At 44.6% G+C, this 20,748-nt stretch overlaps 1 protein-coding gene across 2 annotated transcripts in view; it reads left to right on the top strand.

Annotated features, from left to right (window-relative positions):
- LOC137640017 (translation machinery-associated protein 16) overlaps positions 1-20,748 on the top strand; it is a 166,278-nt gene that overhangs the window by 39,831 nt on the left and 105,699 nt on the right. The window contains exon 2 of one of the 2 annotated variants that reach the window (XM_068372376.1): positions 8,007-8,098. The exons of the other annotated variant lie outside the window; for it this stretch is intronic. Within the exon in view, the coding sequence (XP_068228477.1) occupies positions 8,007-8,098 (92 nt within the window). The remainder of the gene's footprint in view (positions 1-8,006; positions 8,099-20,748) is intronic. 2 annotated transcript variants of the gene reach the window in all.

The raw sequence follows: 20,748 nt of genomic DNA, 5'->3' as shown, positions 1-20,748 counted from the left end.
ACGCTTCATATCAATTGCAAGGAGTTGTTGGCGGTTCATCTGGCCTTAATGAACTTCAAGTCCCTCCAGCTAAACAAGGTGGTGGAGGTGAACTCCGACAACACCACAGCCTTGGCGTACATCTCCAAGCAGGGAGGGACTCATTCGAGGAAGCTGTTCGAGATCGCAAGGGACCTCCTCATTTGGTCAAAAAGTCGAAAGCTCACGCTGGCAACGAGGTTCATTCAGGGCGATATGAATGTCATGGCAGATCGCCTCAGCCGGAAGGGTCAAGTCATCCCCACAGAGTGGACCCTTCACAGGAACGTTTGCAACAGACTTTGGGCCCTGTGGGGTCAGCCAACTATAGATCTGTTCGCTACCTCGATGACCAAGAGGCTCCCATTGTACTGTTCCCCGATTCCAGACCCGGCAGCAGTTCACGTGGATGCCTTTCTGCTGGATTGGTCCCATCTCGACCTGTATGCATTCCCGCCGTTCAAGATCATCAACAGGGTTCTTCAGAAGTTCGTCTCTCACAAAGGGACACGGCTGACGTTGGTTGCTCCCCTCTGGCCCGCAAGAGAATGGTTCGCAGAGGTACTGCAATGGCTGGTCGACGTTCCCAGGACTCTCCCTCTAAGAGTGGACCTTCTGCGTCAACCTCACGTCAAGAAGGTACACCCAAGCCTCCACGCTCTTCGTCTGACTGCCTTCAGACTATCGAAAGACTCAAGAGCTAGAGGCTTTTCGAAGGAGGCAGCCAGAGCGATTGCCAGAGCAAGGAGGATATCCACTCGCAGAGTCTATCAATCTAAGTGGGAAGTCTTCCGAAGCTGGTGCAGGGCCAATGCAGTTTCCTCTACCAGTACCACTGTAACCCAAATTGCTGACTTCCTGTTACATCTAAGGAACGTTAGATCCCTATCAGCTCCTACGATCAAGGGTTATAGAAGTATGTTGGCAGCGGTTTTCCGCCACAGAGGCTTGGATCTTTCCTCCAACAAAGATCTGCAGGACATCCTTAGGTCTTTTGAGACCTCTAAGGAACGTCGGTTGTCCACTCCAGGCTGGAATCTAGACGTGGTCCTAAGGTTCCTGATGTCATCTAGATTTGAACCGCTACAATCAGCCTCTTTCAAGGACCTCACATTAAAAACTCTTTTCCTAGTATGCCTAGCAACAGCTAAGAGAGTAAGTGAGATCCACGCCTTCAGCAGGAACATAGGTTTCACATTGGAAACGGCTACATGTTCCTTGCAGCTCGGTTTTTTGGCTAAAAACGAGCTTCCTTCACGTCCTTGGCCTAAATCGTTCGAGATCCCTAGCCTATCTAACTTGGTGGGTAACGAGCTGGAGAGAGTACTTTGCCCAGTCAGAGCTCTTAGGTACTATCTGAAAAGGTCAAAACCTTTACGAGGACAATCAGAAGCCTTATGGTGTGCTGTTAAGAAGCCTTCGCTACCAATGTCTAAGAACGCAGTTTCTTACTACATCAGGCTTCTGATTAGAGAAGCTCATTCTCATATGAAGGAAGAAGACCTTGCTTTACTGAAGGTAAGGACACATGAAGTGAGAGCTGTGGCTACTTCAGTGGCCTTCAAACAGAACCGTTCTCTGCAGAGTGTGATGGATGCAACCTATTGGAGAAGCAAGTCAGTGTTCGCATCATTCTATCTCAAAGATGTCCAGTCTCTTTACGAGGACTGCTACACCCTGGGACCATTCGTAGCAGCGAGTGCAGTAGTAGGTGAGGGCTCAGCCACTACATTCCCATAATCCCATAACCTTTTTTTAACCTTTCTCTTGATTGCTTTTATTGTTGTTTTTGGGTTGTACGGTCGGCTAAGAAGCCTTCCGCATCCTGGTTGATTTGGCGGGTGGTCAATTCTTTCTTGAGAAGCGCCTAGGTTAGAGGTTATGATGAGGTCCTTTAGTATGGGTTGCAGCCCTTTATACTTTAGCCACCTAAGAGTCGTTCAGCATCCTAAGAGGACCGCTACGCTCAGTAAGGAAGACGTACTTATTAAAGGCAGAGTAATGGTTCAAGTCGACTTCCTTACCAGGTACTTATTTGTTTTTTATTGTTATTTGGAATAACTAATAAAAATGAAATACGGGATACTTAGCTTCTTTGTTAACATGTATACTGGTCTCCACCCACCACCCTGGGTGTGAATCAGCTACATGATCATCGGGTAAGATTAATATTGAAAAATGTTATTTTTATTACTAAAATAAATTTTTGAATATACTTACCCGATGATCATGATTTAAATGACCCGCCCTTCCTCCCCATAGAGAACCAGTGGACCGAGGAGAAAATTGAGGTCTTGTTGACAAGAAGTACTGGAGTACCTGACCACAGATGGCGCTGGTGAGTACACCCCCACCTGTATAAGCGATCGCTGGCGTATCCCGACCGTAGATTTCTGTCGGGCAACGGAGTTGACAGCTACATGATCATCGGGTAAGTATATTCAAAAATTTATTTTAGTAATAAAAATAACATATTAAAGTGAGGGACTGAAGATAGAAAAATTAAACAGGATAAGAAATACAATTAAAACAAACAATAAAGTAACAAAATAAGTAATAAATCTAGAAATAATTTGTATTTTTCTCATGTATTTTTCCACATAGTACCTCACTCGTCATCTCAGTCAGAGGTAAACAGCAGGGAAGAGTCCCTGCCAGACTCATGCTTGTCCTCCCTTAGCAATAAAGTCCCGCGTGATGGCAATACAACAGCATCAAAACCCGCAGAGGAATCCATCCTTCCTCTGATGGTTGGCTAGCAGAAGGTTCTTCCATCAAAACCCTCTGCTCTGGAGACATTTTCTCTCCTAGGAGGAAATATAAGTACTTCAAGATGATGGCGATATTTAGACCTGCAGAGGGAGTCAGGCCATTGAACACCCATCACATCGACCACAACCTACACTTTGATGATTTCTCGTGGCTGGAAGACGACGATCTAGCTGTCAGTCCTTCGGAAGCCGAACAGAGAGAGTCAGAACATGTCTTTTAGTAAGTTCTGACCTGCAGGCCCAGCGATGGCTCCTCGAGAGGGCAAAGACACGGTCCTCGATTGTGTCTTTGGCACTCAGAAGCTCCTAAAAGTCCAGTGCAGCATTGCCTTGGTCTCAGGGCCTAAAGAGTGCCAGGTGGAAGGTTTCCTCCCAGCTCTCAGACTTCTCTGCAACGCTCCGTTCTGGCTCGTCCTCAAAACTCCTCCCACTTCCGGATGTCCAGCAAAGGAGATGCTATGAGGTCCTTGATGAGCCCCTCCCTACTCTTCCTTTACACCATTCCTTAAAGGAATTAACAAAGGGAATTTTTTCTGGATGGACTTTCCGACCTTCAAGTCTCGTTCTCGTCTACGGAGATCCTGAACCAGGAAAAAGTGGCGAAGTACGCCATGCAGGCTACTTCGTGGCTTGATCTGTGCTTAGGATCATTGTGGAACCTGGTGCAGACCGAGGATTTTTCACAAAGAAGGCACCAGGAAGACGATGGAGACGTTCCTTCTTTCGGACACTCACACTATTGCGTTCCTCGCCCACCAAGTCGTGAACTTGTTTGTTAACACCATCTTTAGGCACAGACTCGTTAGTCGAGAGGTTCTATCGCCAAGTCCCGCACTGGAGGGCTCCTCTTTGTTTGAGCTGGGAGATGTTGAGCAGGCGGCGGAGAGTTGGATGAAGTCTCATTAGGACTCTCTCCTCCATAGGCCCTAACATCTAGGACCCACAAACCACCAGCTCTCCCACAGACCAACCAGCCAAAACCGCCTTTAAATAGGACTGCAGCTAAAAACAGGGTGTCTAAGAATCCGTTTCCTGCTGTTGAGGGAAATATCCTAGAGGAGGTGGCCGTGGCCGTAGACACTAGGATAGGCGATCTCCCTCTTGTCCACCAGTTGGAAGAGGTGGATGCAACTGGGGGCTGAACTCTGGACAGCCTCTAGGGCATCGCGTCCCGTTCACATCATCTCTCCCTCCACTGATCAAGACTCTAGTGTCGAAAAAGTCCTTTGCGATGGGATCCGCAAAGGAACAGGCCCTTCGGGCCGAAGTCCAGGCCATGTTGGAGAAGGGCATTCTCCAAGAGGTCCTCGGTGACCCCCCGGGCTTCTTCAGTTGACTCCTTTTTGTGTAAAAGCGTCTTGAGGCTGGAGACCAGTCATCGACCTCTCAGCTCTGAACAAGTTTGTCCAACAAACTTTGTTCAGCATGTAGACGGCAGACGCGGTCTTACATGCGGTAAGACCACAAGACTTCATGTGCACACTGGACCTAAAGGACGCATACTTCCAGATCTCAATCCATCCGTCTTTGAAGAAGTATCTCAGATTCAGTCTAGACATCAAGAAATACCAGTTCAAGGTGCTATGCTTCAGTCTATCTACAGCCCCTTAAGTCTTCACAAGAGTGTTCGCCATTGTGTCATCTTGGGGTCACAGGATCAGCATTCGTCTCCTACTCTATCTGGATGACTGGCTGATCCTAGCAGACTTGGTGGCAGCCCTTCTTCAGCACTGAGACAGACTTCTGAGGCTCTGCTAAGATCCAGGGATCATGGTAAACCTCAAGAAGTCTTCACTGCTTCCCTCTCAACGACTGGTATACCTAGGAATGATTATAGACACCAACTTTCAAAAAGCCTTCCCATCTAACGACAGGGTAGTAAGGCTGAGAAAGGTCGCAAGACTTATTCTCAGATGAGAAGAGCTCCCATACCAGAGGTGGCTATCATCTCCAGCCCGTCTAGTTCCCAACGGTCGCCTCAAGATTCGATCTCTCTAGTAGCAGGTGAAGTCCAACTGGAATCAGGCCTTCGATTTCCCAGACATTCTGATCCCCCAAGGGACCAGGAGAACAGACGGAGCTTGGGTGGTGGGTGGCAGACGAGAATCTGCTAAAGAGCATCGGCCTTCTCGTCCTCTCCCCGGACTTGTTTCTCTTCACAGACGCATCAAAAGAACAGTGGGGGGCCCACATGCTGCACCACACGACCTCAGGCCTATGGTCAGAGTTCAAAAAGTACCAGCACATCAATCTCATGGACATAAGGGCTTCCTTGCTGGCTCTTCAAGAGTTCCATTAGTTCTTGGCGGGCCACTCAGTGGTGGTGATGAGAAACAACACCACAGTCATGGCTTACATCAACAAGCAAGGCAGTACTTTTTTGCAGCCCCTATCCCATCTGTCAGTAGAAATACTGAGATGGGTGGAAGTCCATTTGGTAACACTATCAGCTCGCTTTTCGTGGCAAAAGGAATGTGCCCACTGGCAACCTGAGCAGAGAAACTCAGATAGTGGGTTCCAAATGGTCTTTGGATCATCTAGAAGCCAACAAAGTCCTGACTTTTTGAGGTTCCCTGGCGGTGGATCTGTTCGCAATGTCCCTGAACTTCAGGTTCCCTTTGTACTACTTCCCAGTCCCAAACCCCGAGGCTCTCGGGCAAGATGCATTCCAACAACGGTGGGGCAACATCGACGTTAACACATTTCCCCCGTTCTGTCTGATGAGAAGAGTGCTCAACATGACCAGAACATCGATCAATCTCTCAATGACCCTTATAGCTCCGTTATGGCATCATTTCGGAATGGATCCCAGACCTTCTGCAACTCCTGACGGAGCTTCCAAGAGAACTTCCTCCACAACACGATCTACTCGGACAACCACACGCCAACATCTTTAACAAAGCCGTAGCTTCGCTTTGACTTTACCCCTGGAGACTATCTAGTATCGCCTCTTTCAGAAAGGCTTTTTGCAACAAGTTGTAAAAAAGATGTCTGGACATCTGCAAAAGTAATCAGGCGAAGTGGAATGTCTTCTGTGGTTGGTGTCTTGGAAAGGGTATTTCTCCACTCAATGCCACTATTCCAGCAATAGCGGAGTTCATTGTACTGTATATCTGCTAGAGAAAATGCTCTCAGTCTCGGCAGTAAAAGGCTATCGCTTAGCCTTGAGTCTTGCCTTTAGACTGAAAAGAATGGACATTTCCTCTTCGCTGGGTATCTCTCGACTCGATGCTACTATTCCAGCAATAGCAGAGTTTATCGTATGTCTGCGAGAGGAAATACTCTGTCTCGGCAGTAAAAGGCTATTGTTCAGCCTTGAGTCTTGCCTTTAGACTGAAAAGAGTGGACATTTCCTCTTCGCTTGAACTTCCACTCCTAATACGGACTTATGAACTTACCTATCCCCAGTGAGAATTGAGACCTCATCCTTGGAACGTGGTTTGAGTTCTTCGGTCCCTTAAAGGACATCCATACGAACTATTACTCCAAGCAACAGATCGCCACCTCACATCAAAGACGGTGTTCCTACTCCCTTTAGCTTCGGCCAAGAGAGTCAGCGAACTTCATGGTCTCTCATATGACATCCCCCATTCCAGGGGATGGGGAGAGGTAAAGTTTAGCTTCATTCCGGAGTTCGTAGCTAAAACTTAAAATCTTGGGGTAGTGGATCAGAGATTCGACTCTTTCCGGATAACTAGTCTTCGTTCTTTAACTGACCCAGATCATCCGTTACTATGCCCAGTGAGGAGTTTGAGGCTCTACCTCAAGAGAAAAGCAGCAGCTCGTCCTCGGGTGCTTTTGCTTTTTGTCAGCACAGGGAGGACTAGAGGATGATCACTCAAAACATGATTTCAGCATGGATTTGCAAGGTCATTGACCAATCACTGAATCCAGATCCTCCTCTAACACGCCGACCCAGAGCTCATGACATAAGGGACATTGCTACGTCTCTGGCCTTCAAGCTTAACTACTCTGTGGCGCAAGTTCTACATATGGCCATGTGGAAACGTCAGGCGACGTTTACTGTCCACTACCTGCAAGATGTGACCCACAGGAGACTCGATACCTTTTCCATCGGCCCTGTGGTGGCTGCACAACAGCTAGTTTAATACCTCAAGCTCTTTAATGGACAAGTAGCAGAAGGTTGAGGGCATTGGTTACCTGGTTTTAGTCAGAGTGAATGTTAAGGAATGACTGGCTCTTTTCTTTACTTCATCCTCCCCTCTCTAGGGAAATATGTATCTAGGGTACTTTGCGCAGCTGATCTCAAACCACTGCAGGTAAACCATTGCTTCCCTGTGTATCCTAGTATTTTGTCAATACTGTACTGTTGCATCCCCATACCCTAGGGAGATGGTATTGGGAATGTCTTGGTGATCTCGAATGACTCCTGTGACTCAAAGGAAATCTTACCTTGACAGTCACATTGCTAGTATCTCTACACACACAGCTTGTGTAGGCCTCAGATCTTACATGTAAGGTTAGTGAGGTGTTACAGTTTCCTTCATTTTGGTGCTAACACACACGAAAGAGAAATCTCCGGGTAAAGTCAAAAAGCCAGATTGGCAGGGACGTCCACCCTCCTAATGAGTGAGTCGTACCCTTATAAATAGCGTAGGTTTATATTCCAGTTACGGAACAAATTTAGAAATTTGTATTTTCCTAACGATACAAACCTTTAGGTATTTATACAAACTTGCCTGCCAACCCAGGTCCCCATAAAGCCCTACTGACAAGCATAGTGAAGCACAGACGCAGGATTGTGAGTGAGAGGTGTAGGTGCTAGCCCCCACCAACTAGTGGGATGGTTGGTTAACCCTTGCTAAATTCTAATGGCTCATCATTTCTGCTTTGCCGAAAGTGATACCCCTATAAATAGCTAAAGGTTTGTATTTTTGGGAAAAATACAAAGTATTTCCAAATTTATAATTTCTTCAGTAACGTACTACTGGAATGCCACTGTAAACCAGGACATAAACAAACATACATTACATTCATAGAAATATTCAAATTGTATTAAATGTTGAATTAATTTAATAGTTTTAGTACTTTTATGTCATTTTCTTTGGATGTGATAATTTATTATGTGTACTGTACTTATTTTCATTTCTATTTTTTAACTGAATGTGAGACATCTTTGTATTGCTATATTCTTTACGTCTCTCTGGATAAGGTTCATTAATATTAACTCGTTTATGTATTAATTGTTCTTTTTAGGGGAAACCTAATATAAATGTACTTAAGGACAACAAAAAAGTAGTACACCCCAAGAGTCGTAAAGCAAAAAAATTGAATAAGCAGTTCAGTAGGTAAGTAGAGTACTATACATTATTACATTATTATCATCATTATGAATCATTATTAGTTACTTATTATGGTTTTTATTATTGATATTCAAGCTACAATACTAGATGGAAAAAGAGGAAGCTACATATGTTAAGAACAATCTTTCAAAGGGAGGAGTGTTATGTATTTGTTAAGAACTTAACCCTTTTACCCCCAGGCTCTTTGGAAATTTCCAACCCTTAACCCCCAAGGGGTTATTTTTTTCCCAGCACATTTTGCAGTATATTTTTTTTATATTGCTCTAACAGCCTTAATTTTTGTCATAGAGAGGTCAGGTTGGTCTCATTGTATTGGAAAATGCCTGAATTTTTTCAAAAAATTATCAAAAATATGAAAAAAATAATTTTTATAGCATTTTTTTGCAAGGACGTACCGGTACGTCCATGGGGGTAAAGGGATGGGTTTTGTGAAACGTACCAGTACGTCCTTTGGGGGTAAAAGGGTTAAAATCATTACGATGTTATGAGTAGCTTGTCCCGTAACTGGAATACAAACCTATGCTATTTATAGGGTTATTATTTTCAGCGAAGCTGAAAGGACAAGCCATTAAAATTTAATGAGGGTTAACTACCCATCCCGCTAGTTAGTGGGGAGTAGGGGGAGAAGCCAGCTACCCCTTTCACTCACACACCTGTGACTCTGCTTCTCTTTGCTTTTGGCCTCGGATGGAGAATGGTTGTTGGCGCTCTTCCTCGTCGCATTTTTGGATTGCCATTAATCTTTTTCTGCTTTTTCTTTACAGTGTTTGTCTGTGTGTTGGCTTCTTGTGGCTATGCATACCTGCCCAGGCCCTGGGGCCCACACTTGCGGTATCTTTATGTCCGCCAAGGAAATGTATCCTCACAGCCTTTCCCCAGTCTGCAGGGCCAATGGTTTGATGAGTTAAATACAGTCAGAACTCGATTATCGCGATAGTTATGCTGCAGAGACAGCCGCGATAAGCGAAAAATTGCGAGTACAGGTAGTCGTCGACTTACGACAGAGATAGGGACTGAGAGATGCGTCGTAAGTCGATTTCGTCACATGTCAAACTAAAAAATGAAGTTTCGTAGATTTATTATGATACGTTATGATTCGGCAATAATCTCGATCATGCATACATACATATACCAAGGCACTTCCCCTAATTTTGGGGGTAGCCGACATCAAACAAATGAAAAAAAAAAGGTGACCTCTCCTCTTTACGTTCCTCCCAGCCTGATAGGGGACTCAACCGAGTTCGGCTGGTACTGCTAGGGTGCCACAGCCCACCCTCCCCCGTTATCCACCACAGATGAAGCTTCATAAAGCTGAATCCCCTACTGCTGCTACCTCTGCGGTCATCCAAGGCACCAGAGGAAGCAGCAGGGCCTACCGGAACTGCATCACAATCGCTCGCCATTCATTCCTATTTCTAGCACACTCTCTTGCCTCTCTCACATCTATCCTCCTATCACCCAGAGCTTTCTTCACTCAATCCATCCACCCAAACCTTGTCCTTCCTCTTGTACTTCTACTATCAACTCTTGCATTTATCATCTTCTTTAGCAGACAGCCATTTTCTATTCTCTCAACATGGCCAAACCACCTCAACACATTCATATCCACTCTAGCTGCTAACTCATTTCTTGCACCCGTTCTCACCCTCACTGCTTCGTTCCTAACCCTATCTACTCGAGATACACCAGCCATACTCCTTAGACACTTCATCTCAAACTCATTCAATTTCTGCCTCTCCGTCGCTTTCATCCCCCACAACTCCGATCCATCCATCACAGTTGGTAGAATCACTTTCTCATACAGAACTCAATTTACATTCATGCCCAACCCTTTATTTTTTACTACTTCCTTAACTGCCCCCAACATTTTGCATCCTTCATTCACTCTCTGATGTACATCTGCTTCCACTCCACCGTTTGCTGCAACAACAGACCCCAAGTACTTAAACTGATCCACCTCCTCAAGTAACTCTCCATTCAACATGACATTCAACCTCGCACCACCTTCCCTTCTGGTACATCTCATAACCTTACTCATAACCACATTAACTCTCAACTTCCTTCTCTCACACACCCTTCCAAATTCTGTCACTAATCAGCCAAGCTTCTCTTCCTCGTCTGCAACCAGTACAGTATCATCCGCAAACAACAACTGATTTACCTTCTATTCATGGTCATTCTCGTCTACCAGTTTCAATCCTCGTCCAAGCACTCGATCATTCACCTCTCTCACCACTCCATCAACATACAAGTTAAACAACCACGGCGACATCACACATCCCTGTCTCAGCCCCACTCTCACCGGAAACCAATCACTCACTTCATTTCCTATCCTAACACATGCTTTACTACCTTTGTAGAAACTTTTCACTGCTTGTAACAACCTTCCACCAACTTGATATAACCTCATCACATTCCACATTGCTTCCTTATCAACTTTATCATACGCTTTCTCCAGAAACATAAATGCAACATACACCTCCTTACCTTTTGCTAAATATTTCTCGCATTTCTGCCTAAATGTAAAAATCTGATTCATACAACCCCTACCTCTTCTAAAACCACCCTGTACTTCCAAGATTGCATTCTATGTTTTATCGTTAATCCTATTAATCAGTACTCTACCATACACTTTTCCAACTACACTCAACAAACTAATACCCCTTGAATTACAACACTCATGCACATCTCCCTTACTCGTATATAGTGGTACAATACACGCACAAATCCAATCTACTGGTAACATTGACAACACAAAACACATATTAAACAATCTCACCAACCATTCAAGTACAGTCACACCCTCTTCCTTCAACATCTCAGCTCTCACACCATCCAGGCCAGATGCTTTTCCTACTCTCGTTTCATCTAGTGTTCTCCTCACTTCCTCTCTTGTAATCTCTCTCTCATTCTCATCTCCCATCATCAGCACCTCAACACCTGCAACAGCAGTTATATCTGCCTCCCTATTATCCTCAACATTCAGTAAACTTTCAAAATATTCCGCCCACCTTTTCCTTGCCTCCTCTCCTTTTAACAACCTTCCATTTCCATCTTTCACTGTCTCTTCAATTCTTTAACCAGCCTTCCTTACTCTCTTCACTTCTTTCCAAAACTTCTTATTCTCTTAATCATATTTTATCAATATTTTCTTACACTATCATTATTCCATTTTCTTGTTTCATAGGATATCATATGCTCTATTAATGCATTTTTGTATTCTATTTTTCAATTTGGAAGCATTTTACCAATCGAGAACTACTCAAAATTTTGTTTACCTTTGGTTATGATCAGTTGATCTGAAAGTGCCGCTACCTACGGTATCAAAATATGGCGTACATACGTATGGCATATTTTTTTTATAAGTTCTTAACTTATTAGAAATATCTTCATGATGAATATTACATCACCGCCAATATGTTACAGGAAATCAGTTTCCATACAGTTCATCTTATCATTAGGTATAATGTGAAATCGTTGTAGCTCTTTCTCTGTGCGTGTGTGTGCTCGCTCTCGTAATTGCATATGGGTAGTTTATTTTTTAAACTTCATACAGTATTCAAATTTTAGTTCAATATTAAGCCTTCATATTTCATTAGACATTATTGTGTTTAATTGTAGTTTATTAAAGCATGTTTATATTTTATTTTTCAATTTCTTGATCATATCAGTAATCAACAAATACTTTTGAATTACTTTTGGTTGGCATCAGCTGATCTCAAGGTCTCGCTGCCGTTTTACGATTATGCACACATATAGTACGAATAACACTGAGTCACATAATTTTCTTTACATTCGAAATCTATTCATAATGAATATTACAACAGTGCCAATATGTTATTGAGTATCACATTTTCTCTACAGTTCGTTTATAGACATTATTAGTTATAAAAAGAATACGTATCTCTCTCTCTCTCTCTCTCTCTCTCTCTCTCTCTCTCTCTCTCTCTCTCTCTCTCTCTCTCTCTCTCTCTCTCTGTATTTTGATTTTTAATTCAGTTAAATCTTCACATTTCTTTGAAAATTGTTAAAAAATTCGTTTTATCATTATTCGATGTTTGAATTATTGGAATAGTAACGCATCGGAAGGAAATCATATGATTTGCCTCTCGCCTTCCGCCAGAAATATGACGTCATCAGACTTTTTTTCTTAATTTTATGGTAAGTTGTACTAATCTCATAACTAATGATACAGACCACTAAAACACTTGATTTCGTTACTCGGTGTTCCGATGATGGGAATGCTGTAATAAGATTACTTGGTAACACAATGAAAGGAAATCATTCGGTTTGTCAGAGTGCTTCCGCCAGATACATGACAACACAAAACACGTGACGTAAACTCTACGAAGAATAACTTGCAAAATACGTAAATTCATTTTCTTTTTTCTTGCAAGAAATGAAAAGAAAATACTAACTTACCAAGCAAAAGTATTTCATTTTTATTATGTAAAAGGAAATATATTATTTTCAAGAAAATATTTGTCCTATTAGTATACTTTCTTTAGAGAAATATCGATCTATTATCAGAGATTAAATATTATCCAGGGAGTACATCCAGAACCTGATATGTACATTTTTGGGCTCAAGCTATGTCGTCCTGATGGAAGGTTCCTATAAGTAGCTTTCTAAGGGAAATTTGGCTACAGTGATATTCCCAGAGAATAAACCTTTAGGTCGCCAGAATTCTAACTCCTGGCGCGAATATCCTTAAAATTTCTCTTAAGGATATCGCATAATATCGGGACGTATATCTTGATACGACACATAGCAATCTTCACCCTGAAGAGCGTTTTCGTTTCGAGGGGGAAGAGTGGCAAATTAGAAGGGGAGGCGTTATCAAGGTTACCCTTCCTCCCGTACTACTACGAGTATCTAGATGGCGCTGTATCCAGATGGCATTCATTCCTATTTTTGTAGCGATTTCGCACGGTGGTGTTCCCTGTTGATCTAACGTTTTTGATCGCTTTTGTGAAGATTTATTATGCAATCTCCAGCTTCTTTTGCTTCTGGAAAGTTGAGTATTTATTCATTACAGTGTATAATTTTTAGATCCTGCTTCACCGTGAAATTAGAGTAATTTACTGTGTTAAGGAGCTAGGCCTGTCACCGGAGGCGCCATGGGTGCTGTCGTTCGTTATGCATGTGTTATTTAGTTAGCAGAACAACTTTCCCGGTTGTAATAGCATTAATAAATTATGAAAGCTATTTAGGCACAATTATACTAGCAAAGATATATATTTTATGTATAATTTCCTCTTCCCTTTGTCGATCGTATACGTTAAGAGTTTCGGCGAATTAGGTAACCGAGATCTCGTCTTGCGCTAGGCTACCCAGCCTATGCGCTGTAGTATACTTTCAGACATCCCTGTTTACCCTCGTATATCGTTTTATCAATTCAACGGGAGATAGTACATCTTCTAGAATTATATAACTCGACACTTGTCTCCTGTGGAGATTTAAGGGTAATCCCTTCTTCCCTCTGAGTGCTGCCGTAGGCGACAACCCTATGTGGTCTTACCATAGAGTAGTTCACTCCTGCTTGACTAGGCTAGGGTTTTCTGTCTCCCACTTTTGCCGGTGAGATCCCGGCTTTGGTTTTCGACAGAACTTCAGAGTATTCGGTCTTTCTGCCGGTGGCAGAGCAGCTGGGCGAGTAGTCACTCCCCTGCCGGCTTACAGCTGCCGACATAGGAGGCTAAGCCTCCCTAGGCCGCACCTGAAGTGGTAGTATGTTGCCACCATCTTCTCTCCTACGGTCTAGAAGACTAGTCCTGTGTCGGCAGACCCTACGCTGAAGAATAGTATTCTTTTGCCACCTAGGATGTCGCCGATACTGAAACACTGTTTCTCTCTTGTGTGGAGGGGGCGGAAATCCTGCCGCCTTCTTCTACACTTAATAGATTCGGCAGACCCTAGGCTGAAGAATAGATATTCTTCTGCCGCCTAGGATGGCGCCGATACTGAAACATTGTTTCACTCTTGTGTGGAAGTGGTGGCAATCCTGCCGCCTTCTTCTGCACTAGATACAGGACCCTTTTCCCTTCCCCTCTCTGTCCTTTAGCGATGACTTAGCCATCGCAATCCTGTGGCCGTTGTCCTGCAATCTCACCGTTTGCCGGGTAGGTTGCGGTGCCGGCCGGGCTCCTACATAAGCAGCTGTTTAGTCACTCAGTCTTTCCCTTGTGGACACAAGGCTCCGGGAAGGTTGTGCCGGCTATGACGGCTGCCGGTGGGAGACCATTCTGCTGCTGAAGGTTCTTCAGTCCTCCCTTGGACTGCCATCCACATTTCTGAAACTGGCAATGCCGGCAACGGGTCTTGCGGCTGGATGGAAGCCTGAATGATGCATTCTCCCCTTCCATTTGAACCCTCATTCTGGAGGAAGGCAGTAAGGTTATATACTTACACCCTTATTTATTGTAAACAAATTTTAATAAGGCAGCCCTTCACTTCATGCTTTTTCTCTCTCTGTCAGCTAGTGCCGCCAGGTATTAACCCAGCCGGCAGCGGGCCGGTGCAGTCAGGAACTTATTCGGTCGGCGGCATGCCGACTGGACCAGTACTGCCAGGTACTACCCAGCCGGCGACATGCCGACTGGACCAGTACCGCAAGGCACTACCCAGCTGGAGACATGCCCGGTGTACTGTGCCGCCAGGTGATAGCCCTGCTGGCTACATGCCGGCTGAACTACAGTATATGATTATACAGTAGCCAGTATATTTGCAGTATAGTATATACTGCAGATAGAAAACTATAGTATTTATTATACAGTAGTTATTTTCCAACGTACCTTGTGTATCCTTGTACAGTCTTTTGCTGTGAGACCAATCCTATATTGAAAGAATAGAATTCCTTCAATACTCTGATTGGAAATCTGTTAATACTTACCGCACAATATTAAATAACTAAGATGGGTCAGTGGCAGTGTACAATTTTTCTATCCCCAGAGGTTAGAACCCTTCTCTTTTGAGTTGCCCTGATAAAGGAAACTCTATATCCTTAATATTGGGGGGAGGTCACAGCAATTGGCTGGAAGGGATACACAAGTATGTGTCTTAACCAATTTCTTTCTAGCTTACTATCCTAAGTTATAATGGTTAAAATATTTGCATATCTGTTTATCATGTGAGATAAACAATTGCATACTCATTTAATTTTCCTTTTTTTACAGGAGGAACCTCAGATGAAATGCGATGCGATCTTCTGCAACCGTAGGAGAAGCAACTTCTACGGTCACAAACCGTGCAGGTTTCATGCTCCCTGCACCATCATTACCGAATCCCTGCAATATTGGGACCCCAAAGTCTGCAATATCTGACGGACCTTGGTGACCGAAGGTTTCGATGACCCTAAGTCAACAGAGTCGAGGGATGCGGCACGTGAAAAGCTGCGCAAGTGGGTAAGAGGGTTCCGGAAGAACCCTCCGGGACCATACCTACCTATAGATAGGATGCGTAGCTTGATGTTCCCGAAAGCGGGTAGTGAAATTGTTGTGCCCCAAGCACGACTCGGACCTCCCTGCGTCCAGATTGCCATCAAGACGGATATCAGGGAGGCGTTGCAAAGTATGGACATTCACTAGGAGGTAAGGATGTCGGAAGTGTCTATGGACACTGAAAAGGATCTATTAAATGATGATCCCGATGAGGAGTCTACTCTACCTCCGGAAGAAGATGATGATGTCGAGTCGGAGTTCCTTCCGTCTGTGCTGGCACCGGAGCCGTTACCCCCGACATTTTTAGCCTCTACCCCTCCATTGGACAACATGAGCCAGACACTGCCCCATCTTACGGCTTTAATGGAGAACTTTTGCAAATGAGGCGAAGCAAGGGGAGCGAAATTCGAGAGAGAGAGCTCCGTGAAGCTCCATTTATCGCCTCCTGAGGATCATACAAGCGACCCAGAGTCCAAGACCTCCCAACCTGCTTCAAAACAAATCCCTGGAGGTATGCGAAGTTTATGGCGATTACAAACGGCAAACTCTACATCTCGGAGAAGATGGGAATCGTCCCCTTAGACGACATCCAGTTTTGGCCAAGCTTTAATGCTTACCCTGATTGCTTCATTCTACTGAAGCATGAACCAATGCCAAAAGAGGCGATGGAACCGAAGAGGGTCATGGTTTTCAACCATGATGAGGCACAGGCTCTCTTGTCAAGTAGCCTGAGAAAGGCGGGTTATTCGGTTTCGAAAGTGTCCGCCTTGAGCAAGAAACACCTTACCTTTCTTGCTCCTGCTTCAATAGCCTTCCTCTTTACGTTGAAGGCATTTAAATCTGTTGCCAAGGCAGTGGAGGCAGGCAAACCATGCCCTGCACTTGAGGAGTGCAGGCTTCTGTCGTTAGCCTTGCCCATGCAGGAGAAGGAATGGAAGGAAGTCCACCTAACCTTCTCAGTAGGGAAACTGGACGCAGACATCGCTGGACGACAGTTTAGCGAGAATCTCCCTAAACTTTCTGACTTTCTCTTGTGCAAGGAGCAAGAGACGGAGAGACTTTGCGGCATCTTTATCCCTACAAAACTGCATAGAGATGTGTGCAGGCCAACGAAGTACCCCAGACATGCTCATGGTCCTGGCCAAAATGCATATGGCCACCCTAGTAAAGGACCTGTAAGCTTTCATGAAGGCTAGGAGAGCCTATAGAGAGTTCGTGTTCGCTGCTGCAATAGTGAAACATGAACCCAGGAAGCTGATATCTTCTAACATCTGGGGTAAAGAAATCTCCCCGAACGAAGTAGTCAAAGAAGTAGTCGAGAAAGCCATCACGGAGAATAGGAACCTTCTCCAGAAGTGGGGCATCTCTTCAAAGAGGAAGTCTTCCCCGGATGCGGGTCCCCAACCTAAAAGGAAGACGAAGAAGTCTAGACTTCCCCCTCGGCCTGCTCAACAACATCCCACAGTTTCTATGACCGCGGTGCCCCAAGTGGTGGCCCAAAGACAGACCACCTTCCAAGTGGTGCCTCAACAGCTGGTTGCCCAGTCACCAGCATTCAACCCCGGGTTTGAGAGGCAGACCACTACCTTTCGGTTGAAAGGTAAAGGATCCAGACGGGGTTCCTCTTGACATCCCTCAAAAGGTAGGGGAGGACGCGGTCGAGGAGGTAAACCCTCCGGTCAATCGAAGCAAGATGCTTCCGGTAGGAGGGAGGCTCCAACATTTTCAGGATCGTTGTACCTTCGATCCTTGGGCCCACGGCCTAATCAAGATTGGACTAGGATGGAAACGGAACAAGTCTCCACCATTATTTCCTTAATTCTTCTAACACTCCACCCCCGCATTAGAAGAATATACCCTAGAGCTCTTGAGCATACAGGTGATAAGGAAAGCAAAGTTCATCAAATTTCTGGGAAGGCTGTTTTGTGTTCCCAAGAAGGACTCAGACAAACTCAGAGTCATTCTGGATTTGTCGCCATTCAACAAATTCATAGAAAACAGCAAGTTCAGGATGTTAATCCTTCAACACATAAGGACCCTATTACAAGAAGGGGCGTTTACGGTCTCGATAGACCTGACAGATGCCTATTGGCCCCTTCTAGTCAGTCACCCCCTCTCCTCCTACCTAGGATTCAAGTTACAGAAGATAAAGTATGTTCTCAGAACCATACCCTTCGGACTAAACATAGCCCCAATTATCTTCATGAAACTTGCAGACGCAGTCGTGCAACAACTATGCCTAGGTCTTCAGGTAGCAGTGTACCTGGACGACTGGCTGGTGCGGGCAGCATCCGAAACGGCTTGTCTACAAGCATCCAAAGAAGTGATCCAGTTCCCGGAACATCTAGGATGCAAGATCAACTTCAAGAAGTCTCCTCTCCAGCTCAAGGGTTTCAATAGCTGGAAATCCATTGGAACATGAGGTCACACCGTCCCTCCATTCCCTCAGGGAAGAGGAGGGAGATCGCAGGGTCTGTCAAGAGACTACTGTCGGATTTCAAGACGCCAACAGGAAAGAGTACTGGACTCTCTCCAGTTCACAGCAGTAACAGACCCAGTGCTAAGAGCACCGCTGAAAGATGCGTCAAGAGTCTGGAGAAAATATGCATCAAACGCTCGAAGAGATCTAAAATGACCGATACCCGCCTTACTACGATAACTTCTCAGCCCATGGTCGAAGGCCAAGAGCCTGAGGACCATATCCTTGCAACCACCTCTGCCGGTGATGATCATCCACATGAATGCCTCGACAGAAAAATGGGGAGTTCACTCCCATCAAAGGAAAGTCCAAGGGACTTGGTCATCTCTGTTCAAGGCCTCTCTCATCAACATTTTGGAAGCCATGGTAGTCCTCTTAACATTGGGAAAACTCTTCCCTCGCAGATCAGACCACTTCAGGCTGATCTTGGATGGCGAAGTGATAGTGTGATGTCTGAACCGACAAGGCTCGAGATCGTCCAATATCAACCATGTGATATTAGCCATCCTTTGTCTAGAGAGATGGCACCTATCAGCAGTTCACTTACAAAGGTCCCGCAATGTGACAGCAGACGCTCTATCCAGGCTCAAGCTGATAGAGTCAGAATGGTCCCCAGACACAGACTCATTCTCCTCCATCTTGGAACAAGTCCCGGAACTGCAGATCGACCTCTTCGCGACGAGCGACATCAAGAAACTACCTCGATATGTAGCCCCTTACGAGGACCCTCTAGAGGAGACAACGGACCTGTCCTTAGGTTGGAACGAATGGACCCGGATTTTCTTGTTCCTCCGATCCAATCTCCTGCTGAAGGTCCTCAACAAGCTGAGATCCTTCCAGGGAACGGCAGCTCTAGTGGCTCCCAGGTGGCCCAAGAGCAGCTGGTTCCATCTAATGATGGAACTGAGACTGAGGCCGGCCCTTTTACCGAGCCCAGCACTGTCTCAACGGGGTCAGAAGTCGACTGCCTTCGCTTCATCATAGAGAACCCAAAACCTTCATCTCATGATTTTCTTGCCTTAGCGGTTAAGAAAAAATTTGGGATCTCAAAAGGCAGTATAGACTTCTTAGAAGAATACAAGTCTTAAGTCAACTAGAAGACAATATGAATCGTCTGGGAAAAAATGGGTTGCATTTGTTAAAGCAAAGGGACCGAAAGAAATTTCAGTAGACTTCTGTCTGTCCTTCTTTATCCACCTTCATGAACAAGGTCTGGCAGCCAACACGATAACTACGTGCAAGTCAGCCCTGACTAGACATCTTCTGTACGCCTTTCAAGTGGACCTGACGAATGAAATCTTTAATAAGATCCCGAAGGCATGCGCTAGACTTAGGCCTGCAGCTCCTCCGAAGCCCATTTCATGGTCCTTGGACAAGGTCCTACATTATGCTTCATCTGTGAACAATGAAGATTGTTCTCTCAAGAATCTAACCCAGAAGGTTATTTTCCTGTTTGCTATAGCCTCAGGAGCTAGAGTTAGTGAAATAGTAGCCCTATCAAGAAATGAGGGCCACATTCAGTTCACAGAAATGGGAGAACTAAATTTCTTCCCTGATCCAACCTTTCTCGCCAAGAACGAGCTACCCACTAAGAGAAGGGGTCCCTGGAGAATCTGCCCTCTAAAGGAAGATGTCTCTCTGTGTCCAGTAGAGTGTCTAAAGGTCTATCTTCGTAGAACTTCAGACTTCAGGGGAGGACAGCTCTTCAAAGGAGAAACTTCTGGATCAAACTTATCCCTAAAACAACTGAGGGCGAAGCTCACCTATTTCATTCGCAGAGCGGATCCTGACAGTACACCCGCAGGTCATGATCCGAGAAAAATTGCTTCATCACTGAACTTTTTTTCAGTATATGGACTTTGAGCATCTTTGCTCAGATACTGGATGGAAGTTATCCAGAGTGTTCTACAAACACTACGCAAAGCAAGTCCACGAACTGAAGCATAATGTGTTGGCGGCAGGTAGTGTATTAAAACCTGTCGTCTAGTGCTGCGATGAACAGTTAATTGATTGGGACTATCAATTAGGGTGAAAAGGTGTTGACACTTCTAGTGCGATTCCTTTTAAGTGGGTGTCACCATGGTGACACTAAGACTGTTCAATATCTCAGGTATGGAATTATACAGATAACACTTGTGCCGTGTGTACGTAGTACACAGTGTTGATAGTATACAACTTTTACAGAAAATTATATTAGAAAATTTTACCAAAAATTTTCATATTTAGAGTGGCACTCATCATTTCTTCCCTTTCAGGGAGAAAAATATTTTCTGTATACGTCATTTGGTCATTTATTCGAAATAAATGTCCATTAGAGTGTGATTGTGTCTTATTTTGCCCTGCAATTAGCATAATAAATATGCCAGAGTTCTCTTACTTATTCAACTAAGTAAACCTCGTATGATTGTATGCTTACAAACAATGGATATACAGTAGTTGATACTTAGTCGTTCTGACAACATATACAAACCGTGAGACTTTTGTATATCTAGTTGATACTTATGTTTGTTCATACAATATATGCAAACCTTGAGACTCCTTTTCTACTGTCTAGTATGACTTCCCTGCAGGGGCAGGAAGCACTAACATTGACCATGATTAGTGGTAATGACGGATAACGGTAACGTCATTTGTCTCAATGGTCCGGAGGACCATAGAAAAATTGTCCCAAGGTTAAGGCTCCTACGAAAATCCACAGATACAGTACTTTCAAGTAA

Source organism: Palaemon carinicauda, chromosome 4 (assembly GCF_036898095.1).
Source record: "Palaemon carinicauda isolate YSFRI2023 chromosome 4, ASM3689809v2, whole genome shotgun sequence".
Taxonomy (NCBI): Eukaryota; Metazoa; Arthropoda; class Malacostraca; order Decapoda; family Palaemonidae; genus Palaemon; species Palaemon carinicauda.
This window is presented reverse-complemented; position numbering and strand designations above follow the sequence as displayed.